At 39.1% G+C, this 16,153-nt stretch overlaps 1 protein-coding gene across 3 annotated transcripts; it reads left to right on the forward strand.

The window, feature by feature from the left end:
- Positions 1 to 224: 224 nt before the first annotated feature.
- On the forward strand, positions 225 to 13,243 carry WSB1 (WD repeat and SOCS box containing 1). 3 transcript variants are annotated; one of them, XM_075013287.1, is made up of 9 exons: positions 225 to 384; positions 3,149 to 3,317; positions 4,571 to 4,839; positions 5,870 to 6,001; positions 6,788 to 6,888; positions 9,100 to 9,272; positions 10,435 to 10,548; positions 11,153 to 11,240; positions 11,496 to 11,603. In XM_075013287.1, the coding sequence occupies exons 1-8, from the start codon at positions 345 to 347 to the stop codon at positions 11,223 to 11,225; spliced, it is 1,071 nt and encodes a 356-aa protein (XP_074869388.1). In that variant the 5' UTR covers positions 225 to 344; the 3' UTR covers positions 11,226 to 11,240; positions 11,496 to 11,603. The 3 variants fall into 3 exon arrangements, with proteins under 3 accessions (XP_074869388.1, XP_074869387.1, XP_074869386.1); XM_075013285.1 differs by lacking the exon at positions 11,153 to 11,240 and adding an exon at positions 12,146 to 13,243 and having other exon boundaries at positions 226 to 384; XM_075013286.1 differs by lacking the exons at positions 5,870 to 6,001; positions 11,153 to 11,240 and adding an exon at positions 12,146 to 13,243.
- The last annotated feature ends 2,910 nt before the right edge of the window (positions 13,244 to 16,153 follow it).

The following is a 16,153-nucleotide window of genomic DNA, read 5'->3' on the forward strand; positions in this document are numbered from 1 at the left end:
ACGTGTCTTGCTCCCCCTCTTCCCTCTTGGTTCTGCCCAAGCGTACTCCTGCACGTACCTCCCCCCGCCCCACGGAATGGTTTCTTCCCGATCCCCAGCTGCCTTCTCCTCCCCGGCAGCGAAGAAGCTTCGCGGAGGCGAGGGGAAGGGGAGTTACCGCGCGCGAGCTCGTAGCTCCGCCCCCTTGTCTGGGGCGCGGTCTGCGGAGCCCGGCCCCGCCCCGCTCCGTCCCTACACCACATCCTCGGCCGTGGCGGCCATTTTGTCTCAGTGTCGTTCCTGCTTAGCGCAGCTGTGGTAGTTGGGCCGCTCCATCAGTCCCGCAGCACCTCGCTCTTCTGTAGATGGCCAGCTTTCCCCCGAGTGTCAACGAGAAGCTCATCGGTGCGAGCGCGGCGGGGGGCAGGATGGGGGACAGTGCGGACACTGGGGTGTATCGGGGGTTTTGAGAGGGAGGCGGGGGCTGTGGGCATTGGGGGATCCTGGAGGGGCGGGGTGGGGGGGTTGGCAGGGGCGCGCGTGGAGGGGTCGTGGGGGAGCAGGGTCCGGGGGGGGTGGGCATGCGGGGTCCTGGAGGGGAGGTGGGCTGGGGGGTGCTTCGGCGGTTTTGTGGAGAGGAGGAGAGGTCTCCTCACCTCACAAAAGATATATTGGCATTAGAAAAGGTTCAGAAAAGGGCGACTAAGATGATTAGGGGCTTGGAAAGGGTCCCATATGGGGAGAGGCTAGAGAGACTGGCACTTTTCAGTCTGGAAAAGAGGCGATTGAGGGGCGATATGATAGAGGTATATAAAATGAATGGTGTGGAGAAAGTGAATATAGAAAAATTATTTACCTTTTCCCATAATACAAGAACTAGGGGACACCAAATGAAATTGATGGGTAGTAGGTTCAAAACTAATAAAAGGAAATTTTTCTTCACACAGCGCACAGTCAACCTGTGGAACTCCTTGCCGGAGGAGGCTGTGAAGGCCAGGACTCTATTAGGGTTTAAAAAAGAGCTTGATAAATTTTTGCAGGTTAGGTCCATAAATGGCTATTAGCCAGGGATAAAGTATGGTGCCCTAGCCTTCAGTACAAGGGCAGGAGATGGATGGCAGGAGATAAATCACTTGATCATTGTCTTCTGTTCTCCTTCTCTGGGGCACCTGGCATTGGCCACCGTCGGCAGATGGGATGCTGGGCTGGATGGACCTTTGGTCTGACCCAGTATGGCCATTCTTATGTGAGGGGAGGTGTACGTGGGAGGTTTTGGAGGGGGGAAATGGGTTGGAGGATGCTGGGAGTGAGGGTGTTGGCTGTGGAGGTGGGTGGGGAGAGTGTGGATATGGGGGGCTGGTGGGTAGGAGGACTGAATTGGGGGGGTCTCCCACTGGAGAGAAGCCAGTGAGTGGAGGAGAATCTGTGGAGAAGCCGGGGCAGTACATGGGAAGTGCATCCTCATTTGGGAAGGAGCTGATGGGTTTGGGCTCTCCCTGTGTCCCAAAAGGGTGACATTTTCTTGGTTGGTGAGAAGGTCTCTGCCAGGAGTTTGAGTGTGGCTGGAGAGGTGAAGGTGTGGGTGCTAAGAAGGGCCCTAGGCAGTGGTGGCTGTTGACACATTGTGTAGATACTATAGACTTCCAGCTGTGGGGCTGCAAAAAATAAAAGTGGTAAACCTAGTTAGAATCTGTCATGTGGTCCTTGGTCTAGACAGTGCACATGTGCAGAAGGTTTTGGTTACATTAGGGTGCATCCTGTGATGCTTTAGGGGTGAGTGGAGAGACCTAAATTGGGTAACACCTGTAGCTGCAGAAGATCTTCTTTAGACCATGCATATCAACTCCTCCATTTAAATTGATGCAGCAGTCTTGATTGGCAGTCTTTGTCCTTGCCTTTTCAGCTCTAAGATAAGAGGTGGCTGCTGGTGTGGAATAATAGAAATAATTTCAGTCAACTTATTAAGTAAAAATGGGCTGTCTGACGATATAGTTCTTTTTGTTAAAGTGATTGTGTTTCAGTCACTTAGTAAAAAAAAAAAAAATGGCAAGTGTATACAATAGTGTATATTTTACATGATTTTTTTCTGTTTGAGAATTTGTGTTTTATTTTTGTTAGTACAACTCTGTCCCTCCCTTTGCAGATAATGGAAGCGATAGCATGGGATTTCTAATAAGCAGGAAAAAAATGCACATAATTATAGAAACTTTTTGTTATTTTAGACACACTGCCTGTGTGTTTTAACAGTCCCTTTTTAAAGCCACAAAATAATGTATAAATACATCTTTTTGGTGATCATTTTCCTTTCTTTTTTGTGAATGGCTAATAGCTGCCATTGCATATGCTGGGTTTTTCATGTATTCACAGAACTCAGAGCCACTGCCTTCCTCTCTGTGAATACCACAGCACGCAAGCAACCAGCCTGGGGTGGGTTTCTTAGTGGGGTGGGGCTGCTGCACAATCCCTTCCATTCATGAGAGAGGCACAAGCTCTAGGGCAGTTGATGCTGAAATAGGAGCATCGTAACAATAAAATTGCATGTTTAATAAACATATTTGAAATTTCATATCAACAATGTGATCTTTTTGTACCTGTTACTTTTAAATTTACATTTGTAGTTGACTTGATGAAAAGCTTTCTTCTCTCTTCAATTGTTGCCTCCACTTACATTGGAGGGAAAAGATACAGTACTCTATATTCCAGTCCAGTAAATAAGAATAAAAGTATTTGAGTCTGATTGCTTGGTGCTTTCTTTTGCTATGCTCACTAGAAATAAGTGGAATTGTTGACTGAAAATTCTCCATTTGCTTGACAATATCAATGATGGTGCTATTTGTAACACTTGAGGTTAGAGTAGTTTAAATAATACTTTCAATAGAGGTGTGACCTGATTTCAGTTTGGCTCCTGGTACTTTGAGATGCTTTTTCTTTTCCTGTTGGTGATTTAAGTGTATATCTGCTGTTTAAAGGCCTGAGACTTTTGCACTCCATACTAAGGAAGACTTTAAATGAATGTGTAGTGACTGTCGTTTTTTTTTCTAACCAAATATGAAAAACTACTTTGACGTTTTAAAACAAATATCGGCATAAATCTCTGTTGATTTAAGTTTAAAATATGCTGACTCTCTTGTTCATGTTTTAAATGGTGGCTTTTGTTTTTGTTTTTTAGTGAGATCGCGTCCTATAGGAGAACTCTTGGCCCCAACCTCTCCTTTCGATAAGAAGTGTGGTTGGGAAAACTGGACTGTTGCCTTTGCACCTGATGGGTCTTACTTTGCTTGGTCACAAGGGCATCGCATAGTAAAGCTTGTTCCCTGGACTCAATGCTTAAATAACTTGTAAGATTAAAATTTGTACAGTTTGCTATCAAATTCAGTTTCTCCTTTTTCATTTTATAAAGGAAGTATAAGGTGACCTGCAAAAGAATAAACAGGATAGGGTGCTATTTTTGGGTCTCTTAGATGTATAAAAGTGAAATTGGGTAAATTTGGGGTTTTTTTAATTATAAATAAGTGGGAGGAGTCTGAACAACCGGCTAACTAGTGATATTAAAAATGAAAGACTTCTACAGTCAGAGAGGAAGTGGTTTTTAAGTTTGTGCTCTTTCAACATCTATATCTACTTCCTGAAACACTGAGGCTAGGTCTACATTGTACCTTTATATCTGTTGTAGATAGGCCATTCCAGCTACAGCAAGTGCATAGCTGGAATCGACTTGCCCACAATTGACTTACCTGGCTGTTCTTACTAAGGAAGATAGGGAGGTCGATGGAAGAGTTTTTCCTTACTCCACATGAGACTGAATACAGAAGTTGACTGTTGACCTCGATAGTTCGATTTCACATGTCTCCACTAGGCGCATGTAATCAAACTCTGGAAGAGCTACCCTGAGCGGGTTGATCTTCTGGGTAGTGAAGACGTACCCTGAGAGTGAAGCTCTTTTATGAGATTCCTCTTCAGTTGAGGATTGAGAGCTCCCACTCCAGTTCTTTGCGTTTCCCAACAAAACCCAGGAATACACTTTTTTTTCTTGACATTTCCGGGCTTAAAAAAGTAGAATATTCGCAGGGGGTGGGGGCAGACATGTTTTATTTGAAGGTCACTTTTTTTTGTGTTTTAAAATAGCTCCATTCCCTAGTATAGCAAACAGAATTTCTCTGCATTGTGCTCAGTGAGTTAATTCTGATGTGCAGGTTTTCATGTGTCTCAACTAGGATTTTTTTAATTAAATATTGTTTTGAAGGGTATATCGGTGAGTTGTCGTACTTAACTCTAACACAAATTCAAATTGTCACTAAAATTTGTAATTTAGATACAGCATGTAAAATGTTACCATCTTGCAGGGCTAAAGAAGCTAACCACTCTGTGCAGAAGCAGAATTCAGCAACTAAAATTTGTTGCTATGATGTGAAAGATTTGGGGATTTTGGCAAACCCTCTTCACCACTGAGAAAGAAGGGACAGTTATTTTGAAATCTGAAAGTGAAGATATTTTAGATAGCTGGATTATAACTGCTCAGATTTTTTTCTTAAAATATTCAGTTCATTGTTTAGAAAACTTATTCTTTCAAAAATGTTGACTTGTTTTACAGCTTGTTGCATGGCACAGAGAATGTTGCAAATTCAGTCAATGCAAGACTTTCAAGACAGAACAGTGACAGTGGTCAGAAGAATAAGCCTTGTGAGCATATAATAGACTGTGGTGATATAGTCTGGAGTCTTGCTTTTGGGTCTTCAGTGCCTGAAAAACAGAGTCGCTGTGTGAATATAGAATGGCACCGATTCAGATTTGGGCAAGATCAGCTTCTGCTTGCAACTGGCTTAAACAATGGGCGCATCAAAATATGGGATGTATACACAGGTACACGAGCTTCTTCATGTGTTTGTCTTACCGTTGTCACTTAACAGTGCAGAACTACAGCTAAAACATCTGCTAGAATAGGTAGATTCTACATGTAAATTGATTTATGAATGATAATTTGAAAACTAATGAAAATGAACCAACTTTGCCTTAAAAATAGTACTTTTGCAACTACAGTAAAGAATGCTGTTGTAAAGAAATGCTGTTGGAAAAAAGAAATGGTTCGGGTTGTGCTTCAGTATGTCTGGGCTGAACTAGTTGTCTTGTTACAGGTTTATGAGAAATCTCGCATGTTAATGTACTTTAGAATTTGGGGGTAGCAGAGAACTGGCAAGTATGGGGAAAATACTCATTTAGGCCTCTCTGTGTAAGTGTATGTATGGGCTTGATGTGGGCCTACTAATTGGTATTTTTAGGGTGTGTTTTAAAGTACCTTCCAGGTAGGGAACACGTTTGTTTTTGTTTTGTTTTGTTTCCAGTTATGAGGAAGGTTTTTTTAAAAAATAGTTATTGCTTGCTGCAATTCTTTATACATAACATTGAGGTTAAAACAGGTTAACCTTTGAATTTGTGTGTTGTGGGGTGGAGTGGGGGGCCTCCAGTTTAATTTATAATTATCATATTGAGTGCCAACTAACTTCTGGTCACTTAACAATGAAACTACATAGTGATTAATAGGGAAACTGCTATTGAAAACTTGCTAACTGAAAGGAAGAACAAAACCTAAAGTAAAAAAAGCAGTTCATTCAGATTAGTCTTCAGGTAACTAATCTTGTTAGTGTACAGATTTTAAAAGCGTAGTTTTTCAAGACCTAGCCGGAGTTAAAAGATTAAATATCTTACCACTATGAAGTATGTATACAAGATATATTGTATTACGTATTCTAGATGTATCTTTGCTCTAGCCAGCCTCCAAAAGTAGGCAAGGAGGAAGTAATTTTACCTTTAAGCCTTATTTGTGGGTGTTTATTTTGAGTGAAAGAACTTCTGAGCACTTTTCCTCTGATTCAGTATCATTCTTATACAACAGGAAAACTCCTCCTTAACCTGATGGACCATACTGAAGTGGTCAGAGATTTAACTTTTGCCCCAGATGGCAGTCTGATACTAGTGTCTGCATCAAGAGACAAAACACTAAGAGTGTGGGACCTGAAAGATGATGGTATGGTTGTGGGTTTTTGTTTTTTGTTTGTTTGTTTGGTGTTTTAAAGCTTGCTTGTTGGGAGAGCATTGAGAAATTTTAAAGGAATTGTCATCAGTATTATTGGTGTATATGTTGGTATTTTTAAACATTTATCGACCTCAGCCTCCTTGTATTAGTCACTTAGTCTTTGCCCAAAAGCTAAGTCTACACTACAGCAATCTGTCAGAAGATATCTTCCAACAAAACGTCTGTTGACAGAGTGGCTGGACTGCCTGGCCACTCTCTCGATGGAGTGGCCAGCCGGAAGCACAGCAGACAGGACTACCCAGAGACCTGGAAGTCCTGTCTGTTGGCAGGGGGGCCCCCCAGATATCTACACAGCTTTTTTATCAACAGATTCTGTCAACAAAGGCATTCTGCCTTGTGTGGTGAGAGGGAGAAAGCTGTTGACAAGTGCATTTTCAGTGTGAATGCGTTGGTGTTTTGTTTTTTTTTTTTGACACAACCCTCTGGTGTAGATGTAGCCATATGGTGCAGGCTGCATCTGTGTCTCAGCAAAGAGCATGTATGTGTGCTGACCCTGCTGGTTATAGAGTTCTTAGGCTGCTCCTACGTGGTAGGTGACTTTTATACAAGCAGCATCTCTTTAAAACAAAAAAGTTGTGTGAAACAGTAGTACAATGTTTTTCCAAATAACATTTTATGCAAAAGATAGATAAAACTGGATTTGGAATAGACTATTCATGGGGGGGGATTACTAATCTGGAACTATTATTCCTAGTTATGCTGTTTTTCCCTTTACAGGAAATATGATGAAAGTATTAAGAGGGCACCAGAACTGGGTATATGGCTGTGCTTTTTCTCCAGACTCTTCCATTCTTTGTTCTGTTGGAGCCAGTAAAGCAGTATGTATCAGTTTCTGGTTCATGTTTTATTGAATTGTGTGCATAATCATTGTAAATCTAAGTAACAAAGCTTGTGCTCGGTGTCATAAACTTCTAATGTTTTTATGATGCAAGAAGTTGCATGAAATAGTTTACTCCAATTTATCTAAGATGTCTTCATATGCTGATTTGTGAACTGAGAACTTGCACTGCTTTTAGTTGAAGAAACTTTAAGCATCCTTCGAAGTAGTAGCTTGCACATCTGCATCTGTTCATAAAATAAAAACTAAGGAAAGTAAAGCATAGTGTTAAGAGTGGAATATTTAGTCAAATGTTTTAATCAAATTACCTTGCTGTTGATTTTTATCCTTTCTATTTCCTGCTCAATTAAAAGGACTTTTCAAAGTCTGAGCTGGTCATGGTCTCTTCTGCTGAACAAAAATATTTCTACGTAGTCTCAAATGCAAGTAGCACTCGTATGTCTAAAACATCTAGAATGAAGAGCAACATATTGGTTTTGTTTTCATCTGTATTCTAATGTCCTGCTAGAGAACTGAAAGCAGTGCAGGTAAAGCACATTTTACGATAAACTGCTCTTCTTGGCACTGAAACTCTATTAGTGAAAAATAGAGGAAAAGAAAAAGATTAGTATATAGCATCTATGAATGATGTACTAAAGTTAATTGCTGAGCAAAACCATAATTAATATGAACATTGAAGACTAGGTGGTAGCATAATTGTTAGAATGCATTTTATATTTTTTTTTTTTCAAAAAGTTCTGTAAATTAATCCAGATTTGGTAGAGAACAGTTTATTTCTTTAAAATAGAACAGATGTGGATTATTCGTTGATATTTTTAGGCTGTGTGTTTTCCATAAGCTTCTTGCTTTCCCTGTCACAGGTGGTGGCAGCAATATTGGTGTGATTGAGGGTAAGCTGGCACCACTCACGCAAGCGCACAATGGTGTTAGCTGGGCAGAAAGAGTGGCATCTCTGGCTACCAGGCTGGGGACGAACTTTACCATAGGACGAAGTAACCTTGCGTTCGACTGCAAGGTGTACTGTACGTACGCAGGTGCTGGTTGATGTCCACTTTCTGCTTTTTTTTTCTTTCTTTTCTTTTTTTTTTAAATTCTCGCAGCAGTGACACCCGTTGACTCCAAAACTTAAATTTTATTTTCCAGTTTTATGGAATACTGGGGTCTTACTAGTGAAACTGGTCAACATGATACTTGTAACTAACTGACTTGAAAAATGGTTGCATTTTAGTAAATTATGTGAGGCACTAATACTATTTTCTTTAGTTAAACTTGTTTGCATTTATCTGAGATTTTTAGTATTTAATTTATAGTAAAACTATATCAGGGCAGGGTGTGTGTGAGAAGACCTAAAAAGCACTTACACACTTACAGTAGAAAATTAAATATATTTACTACCCATAAACCATTAGCCTGTTTTTGTAACATTACATTAAAACACTGTAGATCCTACCTATTAAGATGTTCTGCACGGTTGTCAGTGCAGTTTTATGTAATGTAAAATGGTCACAAATCACTGATATTTTTCCAGTCTGTAGTGATTTACCCACCTACTATAAACTTTTACGATACTCAAGTGATTTTTGTTGCTATAATTAAATTTAAGATGTATAAAATTTCCTAATAATGTGATTAGACTTGTTTGTTATGTTGCCAAAGACATTTCTTTTGGTTGTGAAAATTCTCTTTGCTTGCAGTATCTGTTTCTCTTCCTAGGCTGACGTTGGTGATCCAAGCGTATTGTAAACAAGTGATCTTAAACTCAAAGGGGATGCCACTGGAGTAACAATATGTTAACATTACTTTTTCTGTCTGTATATTTCTTAAAATTTTGGTAGTTACTGAAAAGAGGGGACTGTAGTGCTTAACCCTATTTATTTCTGTGTAATTTAATAAAATAGTTTTATAATACATGGATTTCAGTAAAACTACATGGTTAAATTGCATTGCCTTTCTTATATTTTGGCTTATTTTATAAATAACATTTAACAAGCTCAGGTTAGAATTTGCATGTTTGCTTTAATTTTTTTAAAACTGATTTTAATCTGAGTATGACACGAGCATATTTCTTAATTGTAATATATAATGCTTGATTTTAATATATTTCTAAGTAAAATTAGCAGATATTTAAGAAATGTAAGTGCTGCATTGTGTATCTGAGCAAAAGCTATAACATTAGTTTTTCTAATTTCAGGTTTTTCTTTGGGATATGGATAAATACTCCATGATTCGGAAACTAGAAGGACATCACAATGATGTTGTAGCTTGTGAGTTTTCCCCTGATGGAGCTTTACTGGCTACTGCATCTTATGATACTCGAGTGTATGTTTGGGATCCCCACGTTGGAGTTATTCTGATGGAATTTGGGTAAACAGATTATTTAAGCCTTCTAATTTTTTTTGTTCCCTAATGGAGTTTATAGAAAAATCTAGGACTGCACTAGAAGATAACACATATATTAGCTGTCTAACTGGAGAAGCGATGGCAATGTATTTCAGTTCACATCTAGTAAGGAGAGAGATGTTGGGAAGTTAGTTATTGGACATGAGACAGATTTCAGATCCAGTCTTTATTACTGACCTTTATGGCATCCAGCAGGTCCTAAAGAGTTTAAATATCTTTCAGTGGGTCTTTTATTTCATTCATCATCAAAAAAATCTGCAATAATAAATAACTTCATCGGTCACAATGTAATTGGATCATAAGCACACCTTAGAATTACCTTGTCTTGTTTATGATAGCGTACTTCTACAGACATGCTTCAGTAGTTGAGAAGGGCCCTTTCCTGGACTCTTAATTGGCTGAGAGGAACAGGGAGTAATTAGAGAGAGCCCAATACTTGATTCAATTCCTGGTCGTTGGTCATGCACTCAGCTCAGTTTAAGAACAAACACTGAGCTCACGTTGGCTACTACAGCATGGATTCTGGGAGTGTTCAGAATTATGCTTAACACAAATTATTTTTTAACATACACATCATAATAGGTTAATATTTGCTAACAGATTTGCTAAAATGGTTCAGGATCTTATAAAAACCTACGGTATATGTGGTTATTACAAAGTACTTTAAAGGGGGATTCAGGGTACTGAATTAGATGATCTCTTGAGGCCCCCTCACTGTCCTAAAATTTGATGATTCTTAGTTTGCTGGACTAGTAGATGAGGGAACTACCAAACTGAAACCAAACACTAAGGTCATTTCATGCCCAGGAAATAAAATCTCAGTTATTAAATTCCCTTGTTTTATAATATGAAAGATTTGAAATACTTGTTCCATCTCAAACAAACCTCAGTTCTAGCAGGCTACATTTTCTGCAGTTGAAAATGTCATGCAGGGCTTCGGTGTTTTAAAATTGGCTGTATATGTCTAATTTTGTGATGTCATTTATGGAGCTGTGCAGCAGTAGCTCTTAATTCATACAAATGTTTAAACAAAATTTCTCGTGAGGACTATCCCTGATCTTGGCCAACAAACTTCTACATAGTTTTCAATGGTTATGCTGTTAACTGAGCCTCTGTCTATCTACAGGCATCTTTTTCCCCCTCCAACTCCAATATTTGCTGGGGGAGCAAATGATAGATGGGTGAGATCTGTCTCTTTTAGTCATGATGGACTGCATATTGCAAGCCTGGCTGATGATAAGTAAGTATGAAGAAAGAGTTGTAAGGCTCTGGTTCTTCCCAGTAATAAAAAACTCCTTGTAATACATGCAACTTCACTTGTTCTAATTGAGAAGTGACTTCTGACTGCTTGTAGCAATGCCATCTTGTCCGAAGGATGATCTGTTGTAAAACCCTCCCATTGCTATGTAAAATAAACAAGACATGGGGTACAGGATAGCTGATTTAAAATAGCACCGCAAATTTACACCACATCTGTACAAAGATGAATAAAGACCCTTTACTTCATTAAGTTATTGAAATAGCAAGCTCCTGTGTCTGGTTGAATGACATTGTTTCTTGAATCTGTGTGGTGACTTGGGTCATCCTATCGTTCTTTTGTAGTTTGGTGTATGGCTTTGTTAATGAAGGCTGAAAACACAATTAATTTTTAAAGTAGAAGGTTTCAAAGATAGGAAAAGCATCCTGTCTCGAGACAAGGAAGTATTCTGCTCTCTTGTTCTGGTGGTTTGGAAAAATAACATCTGGTAAAGTTTGAGCCAAGTTACACTCCAGATCATTAGTTAAGATTCTTTGGCTACAGTAACCTTTTTTTTTTTTTTTTTTTTTTGCATGTGGTTTCGAAGTCTGTACTGTCTATTGCAAACACTTCATATGATACCAATTGTCAAGAAATATTATGCAAGTGGTTATCTGTAATGCACAGATATAAAGGTATATAACTAAATATACCAGTTCTCAAATGCACTGGATTGGAACATTGACTGTATCATTGTTTTATAGCCTGTGGTCCAAAGGAGTCCACACTGCCATTTGACATTTTTGAGAGGTTGAAAAACTCTTGACTATATGATGGCAGGTGAAGACAGTATGTTATAAATATTTTTCAGTTCAGCTAGCACTTGATAAATTATTGTATTGCATTTAAAAGTGGTTACTCTACCTTTAACAGTGTATATTTCCTTCCAGAATGGTGAGGTTCTGGAGTATCGAAGAAGACTATCCTGTACAGGTTGCACCTCTGAGCAATGGGCTTTGCTGTGCCTTTTCTACAGATGGCAGTGTTCTAGCTGCTGGGCAAGTATACAGTTTATAAATAATGCTCAACACTTCCACTGCTGTATTAATCATCCTCAAATTACACTGCAAATGTTACCTAACAGTTCTAGCTTCCTCGCTTCTAAATGCCATTTTATTGTTTTTGATTGCTTGAAGGAGGGATCAGTGCTTATTTGGGCAAGCTTTGAGTTTAGCAAGAGTAGTTTTGCTTATTTTCTGTTTGGTGTTTTAGAAATGACCAAGCAAATCACAAATGCACTAGGCTACCGTGCATAGGCCCCTTGAATTCCCTAGCATAGTATTCTTCTATTTATAGTCTGAGTGATTGCGTGTCTTCTGCCACCATAGCTTGAGAGAGACCTGTATGAAGTCTGCTGGGTACTTCTTCAGCCCCAGATCAAAATCCTGGGACAGAGCATGCAATCGCAACTATACATGCTATTTAACATCTAGACTTAGGATTTCTCTGGTCTTTCACCTTCTCCCCCCCCAGTTATAAGGGTATACAATTCCAAGTGTAGCTTTGTGGAATAAGTTGACTTTTATGTGCTTGCATGCAGAACGCACGATGGAAGCGTGTACTTCTGGGCAACTCCAAAGCATGTATCCAGTCTTCAACATCTGTGTCGCATGGCAATTAGAAGAGTGATGCCTACCAGTCAAGTCAAGAACTTGCCTGTCCCTTCAAAAGTGGTGAAGTTTCTTTCCTACCAGACTTAAATCCCTTGCATGTGACCAGTCTGCTAAAACTGGCAAAAGCACATTTATAAAGAAACCTCAAGCTTTACAGTCTTCAAGCTTCAAACTCTACAAGTTTTTAAGATTTATTTAAATTGGATACATCTAAACATATGTCCTGCATTGACAATGGAATTTTTAATATTATTTATAGAAAATACAGTAGAAGTATTTCTGAAGCTCTCAAGAAAATTTTTTAAAATCTAACTGTGAAGACATGTACATAGTAGATGTAAGCAGCTGTGTTATCAGTGGACCTTTTAAATTGTTTTTTTGATTTAGTGTATATCATGTATATATTGCTTCTTTAGAGCCACCAAATATATAAGTGCTGTAAAGCAGAAGGCTAGCTATTGTTCTGGGACACCAAGTTAGACAGAGTGACTTAAAGAAGCTTAACTGCTTTGTATGTACATACGTACATTTGTTGGGGTTCAGGACACAGATCCACATATGAAATTATGTTAATTTGTTTTGTTGGGAGTTAAAGCTTAGTTTCATTAGTGCTGATGACAATGTGTGGTTATGGGAAGTAGGTTGAGTTGAAGGATGGACATACCGCTTCAGTTAGCAAACATGTTTGGCATTTAAAGCAAGCCTTAATTGTTGCAACAATAAAAAAGTTAAATTTCATCCCCAGGTGAGGAGTAAGAAAAATATCCTTATATATCTGAAATTGACTATTGTTGCCTCGTATATTGTCTGCAGTATGTGAAGTTTACAGATTTCTTCTTCAACCCCATAATATCTCTTGATGGGGTGATGTTGGTTAACTGCCAAAGACAAGCAAAATGTTTGCTTCTGCCTTCTGTTATTTGTCTGTACCTGCAGATATAAAGAATGTATGCATTGCATAAAATGCCTGATTTTTTTTTATATATATATATTTGTTTTTTATTAAAGACTTGTACAGAACTTTACTTTTGTGAAACCAAAGTGTCTGTTTTTTCTATGCGGAGAACTAGATTATAATACTGTAAACTCTCAAGGGCACAAATACAGTCATATAATGAAGGGATGGAGTGTTAAACCACGTCAGTGTAACTGAAAGTAGTTAAGTCTCTCAAGACCTTCTGAAGGTGTTAAAGATACTCTTAAGCCATGTGCATAACTCTGCCAGAGGTGTGATCTTAATAATTATGCTGACAAAGGGTTCTAGTGGCAATGCACTTGTACTGGCAGAGCTTACTTCACTGAGGTGGCTTGAGAATTGGAATAAACTATACTAATAATATTGAAGCTTGGCTGGCACACCCTACATCTATGCTAGATCCATGGGGCACTTTGCCACTCTATACTGCTGAGTGCTCCTTGTTCAGACATGATCTTACACGGATGCAGAGAAAGTTTGTCTCTTCAGAAGAAAAGTATGTTTAACCCATATGTTATACATACATGCATATATAAAATGTTGGATGGGCAAGAAAATTCCATAATTAAATTTTGATACCAATAATGGACTATAGTGAAAGTTTTATATTAGACAAGATTTTGAACAATGATTTAGTAAGTTGACTTTAATAGGGAACAGCATTGACTACAGCAAAAATAGAAGACTTGACTGGAACTCTGCTAAAGGGAGAATTGAAAAGTGCTGGGCTAAGTTTAACACTACATTGATGAGTGGTGCAGACATAGTTTTCTTTTAAAAGGTGATTAAAACCCCCTCTGAATAAGGAAGTGAAACTAAAAACTTGTAGAACAAAAAACCTATGGTGACGGATGAAAATTGTACAGAATTAAGGAAGTCAAGTCAAATGGAAATGTAAACTGGTCTGTAAATAATAGTTTCTTATGGAAAAGATAGAAGCAGTTTACTGGGTATTAACTTCCAAGGAAGGACAATTGAAGAGGACAGGAAATTTGATTACAAGACATCTGTACTGAATATATACAGGTTATTTTACAATTCTAGTCTGTTTTCTGTAATGTGATTTTTAGCTTACAGTAGGTCAGTTCCCTATCTGCGTACCTGGGTGTGTGTGCCAAAATGGTCTAGATGTATAGGAAAAGGTAAACTTTACTAGCTGTTTGCATTTTCAAAGGAATTGGTTTAATAAGGTAACCTGTAGGCCTGGTCACCTTAATCCAGTGTTTCTCAAACTGGTAGTCCCAACTCAAAAGGAGCAGGGGTAGGATCTTCAGGATCACAAAAAATATGGGGGGAGGGGAGAGGTGTGTTGTAGCTGCTGCTCTCTAGTCCAGTTTGGAAGGCAGATTGCTATGGGCAGCAGAGAAATAAGTAAGCTCCAATGAATAAGTAGAACAATTAGCTATCAGTGTGGGGCCAGTGCAGGGGAGGAGAGGAGTGATCACCACCTGAAATACTTTCAAAGAGAGGACCTAGCGAGAAACTGTGGACTTAGCTAAACTAACCAATACCTATTACACTCCCAGCTAGCTACTGAGAATTGTGCTGGCACAGGCACTCCCATGACCTGTTCAGCTTGTGCAATGCTTTTACTTGTCACAACTGTTCAAGAAGATGTGAAGAAACCCAACTAGAAAACTATGCCTAATTCAGAAGGCACAGGAGCCTTTTTTTAATGTACTTGTAGTCTTCCAATCCCACTGTGTTCCAAAGTCTGGTTTTAGCATTTTAGGTACCACACCTTTGTCAAGAAGTGAATCAAATTTAATTTTCATGTTGTTAAAATGTGTGGGAGTGGCCCTATGAATGATACTCAGTCAAATTTGCCAGCTAGCTGACATCTACCAGGTCATTGTTTTCAAAACTAGTTTACATGATGTAACTAATTCTGGGGGAAACAGTTATGCTCAAGCTCCATTTAACATAGAGGGTACCAAACAAAATAGATCAACCAATCATACTAAAGGAATGCCTGTCAGCTGGATTTAATTGTAGCGATGCAGTACTGCTGTTTCATTAGTTTAGAGCAGACTTAATCTGTTGCTCTACTCCACTTGTATTTTTGTTTGTTCACTGCAATTTAAATTAATCTAAAGAAAACAAAGCAAACTAGAGCCTTGTGCCAAAATCCAAATGAGCAATTGGTGCTGTTGAAGATATTTGAGGTATGGAGCCTTTTTCAAGGACAGATCTGACGTGTCTTTTGTAACCTGTGGTCTGTGTGAATTGAGTAGTTCATCTCTGTCCTGTTTCTCATGACTGAGTAGCTGCATTGCATTTGGTACAGATTCCCTTCTTGCTGCTGTCCCCAGGGAGGCTAGCAAACCAGGGGCCCCAGGAAGACTGAAGCCCCATTTTCTAGACTTGCTCCATGACTTCAGACTTGGTGGCAAGTCAAGGGTAGTTCTGTGTTAGAATCTATCAGCATAGCTACACACAATAAAGATGTGGAGGCGAGGGAAGGGGTTAGGGTTAGACCCAGTAAAAGTCCCAGTCTGATATAAAAGTTGAGGAACCAAAACTGACTATGCTACACGGTAAGCACTTTCTACTGATAGCATCTACATCAAGAGGGTCTGACTGGCTTTACTGTATAGATGCTGTTAACACAGTTAAATCACGAAGCATTACTCTGCTATTGCTCACGCTGGACTATTTCTGTGAATGCCTAGAGAGCTCAGATCTCTAGAGTTGTGACCATGGTATTTACCAGCCTTTTATTCACCTATTTACAGTGACAAAGCAGAATGTATATATTGAGGCCAAAATTTAAAAAAAATATGTTCTCTGGGATGGAGCCCCCTCCAGCCGTATTAATTTAAATCCCTTCAGAGGTCTTACAGTGGCACTAGTCCAAAAAGGGTACATGCAAGAGGAATGACAATTAACTTGGTAGTAGATTTCCTGCTTTCAAAATAGCTTGCTTGACCTTGACTCGTGTTCAAGTGCCTTTGCATTT

Source organism: Carettochelys insculpta, chromosome 19 (assembly GCF_033958435.1).
Source record: "Carettochelys insculpta isolate YL-2023 chromosome 19, ASM3395843v1, whole genome shotgun sequence".
NCBI classification, from domain to species: Eukaryota; Metazoa; Chordata; order Testudines; family Carettochelyidae; genus Carettochelys; species Carettochelys insculpta.

Excerpts from the sequence above, each read along its gene's own strand:
- WSB1 (XM_075013285.1), top strand. The coding sequence starts at position 345 with ATGGCCAGCTTTCCCCCGAGTGTCAACGAGAAGCTCATCG. Across the intron at positions 6,002-6,787 it reads GTGGGACCTGAAAGATGATG|GAAATATGATGAAAGTATTA; the intron begins GTATGGTTGTGG and ends TTCCCTTTACAG. Across the intron at positions 11,604-12,145 it reads GGCAGTGTTCTAGCTGCTGG|AACGCACGATGGAAGCGTGT; the intron begins GCAAGTATACAG and ends GCTTGCATGCAG.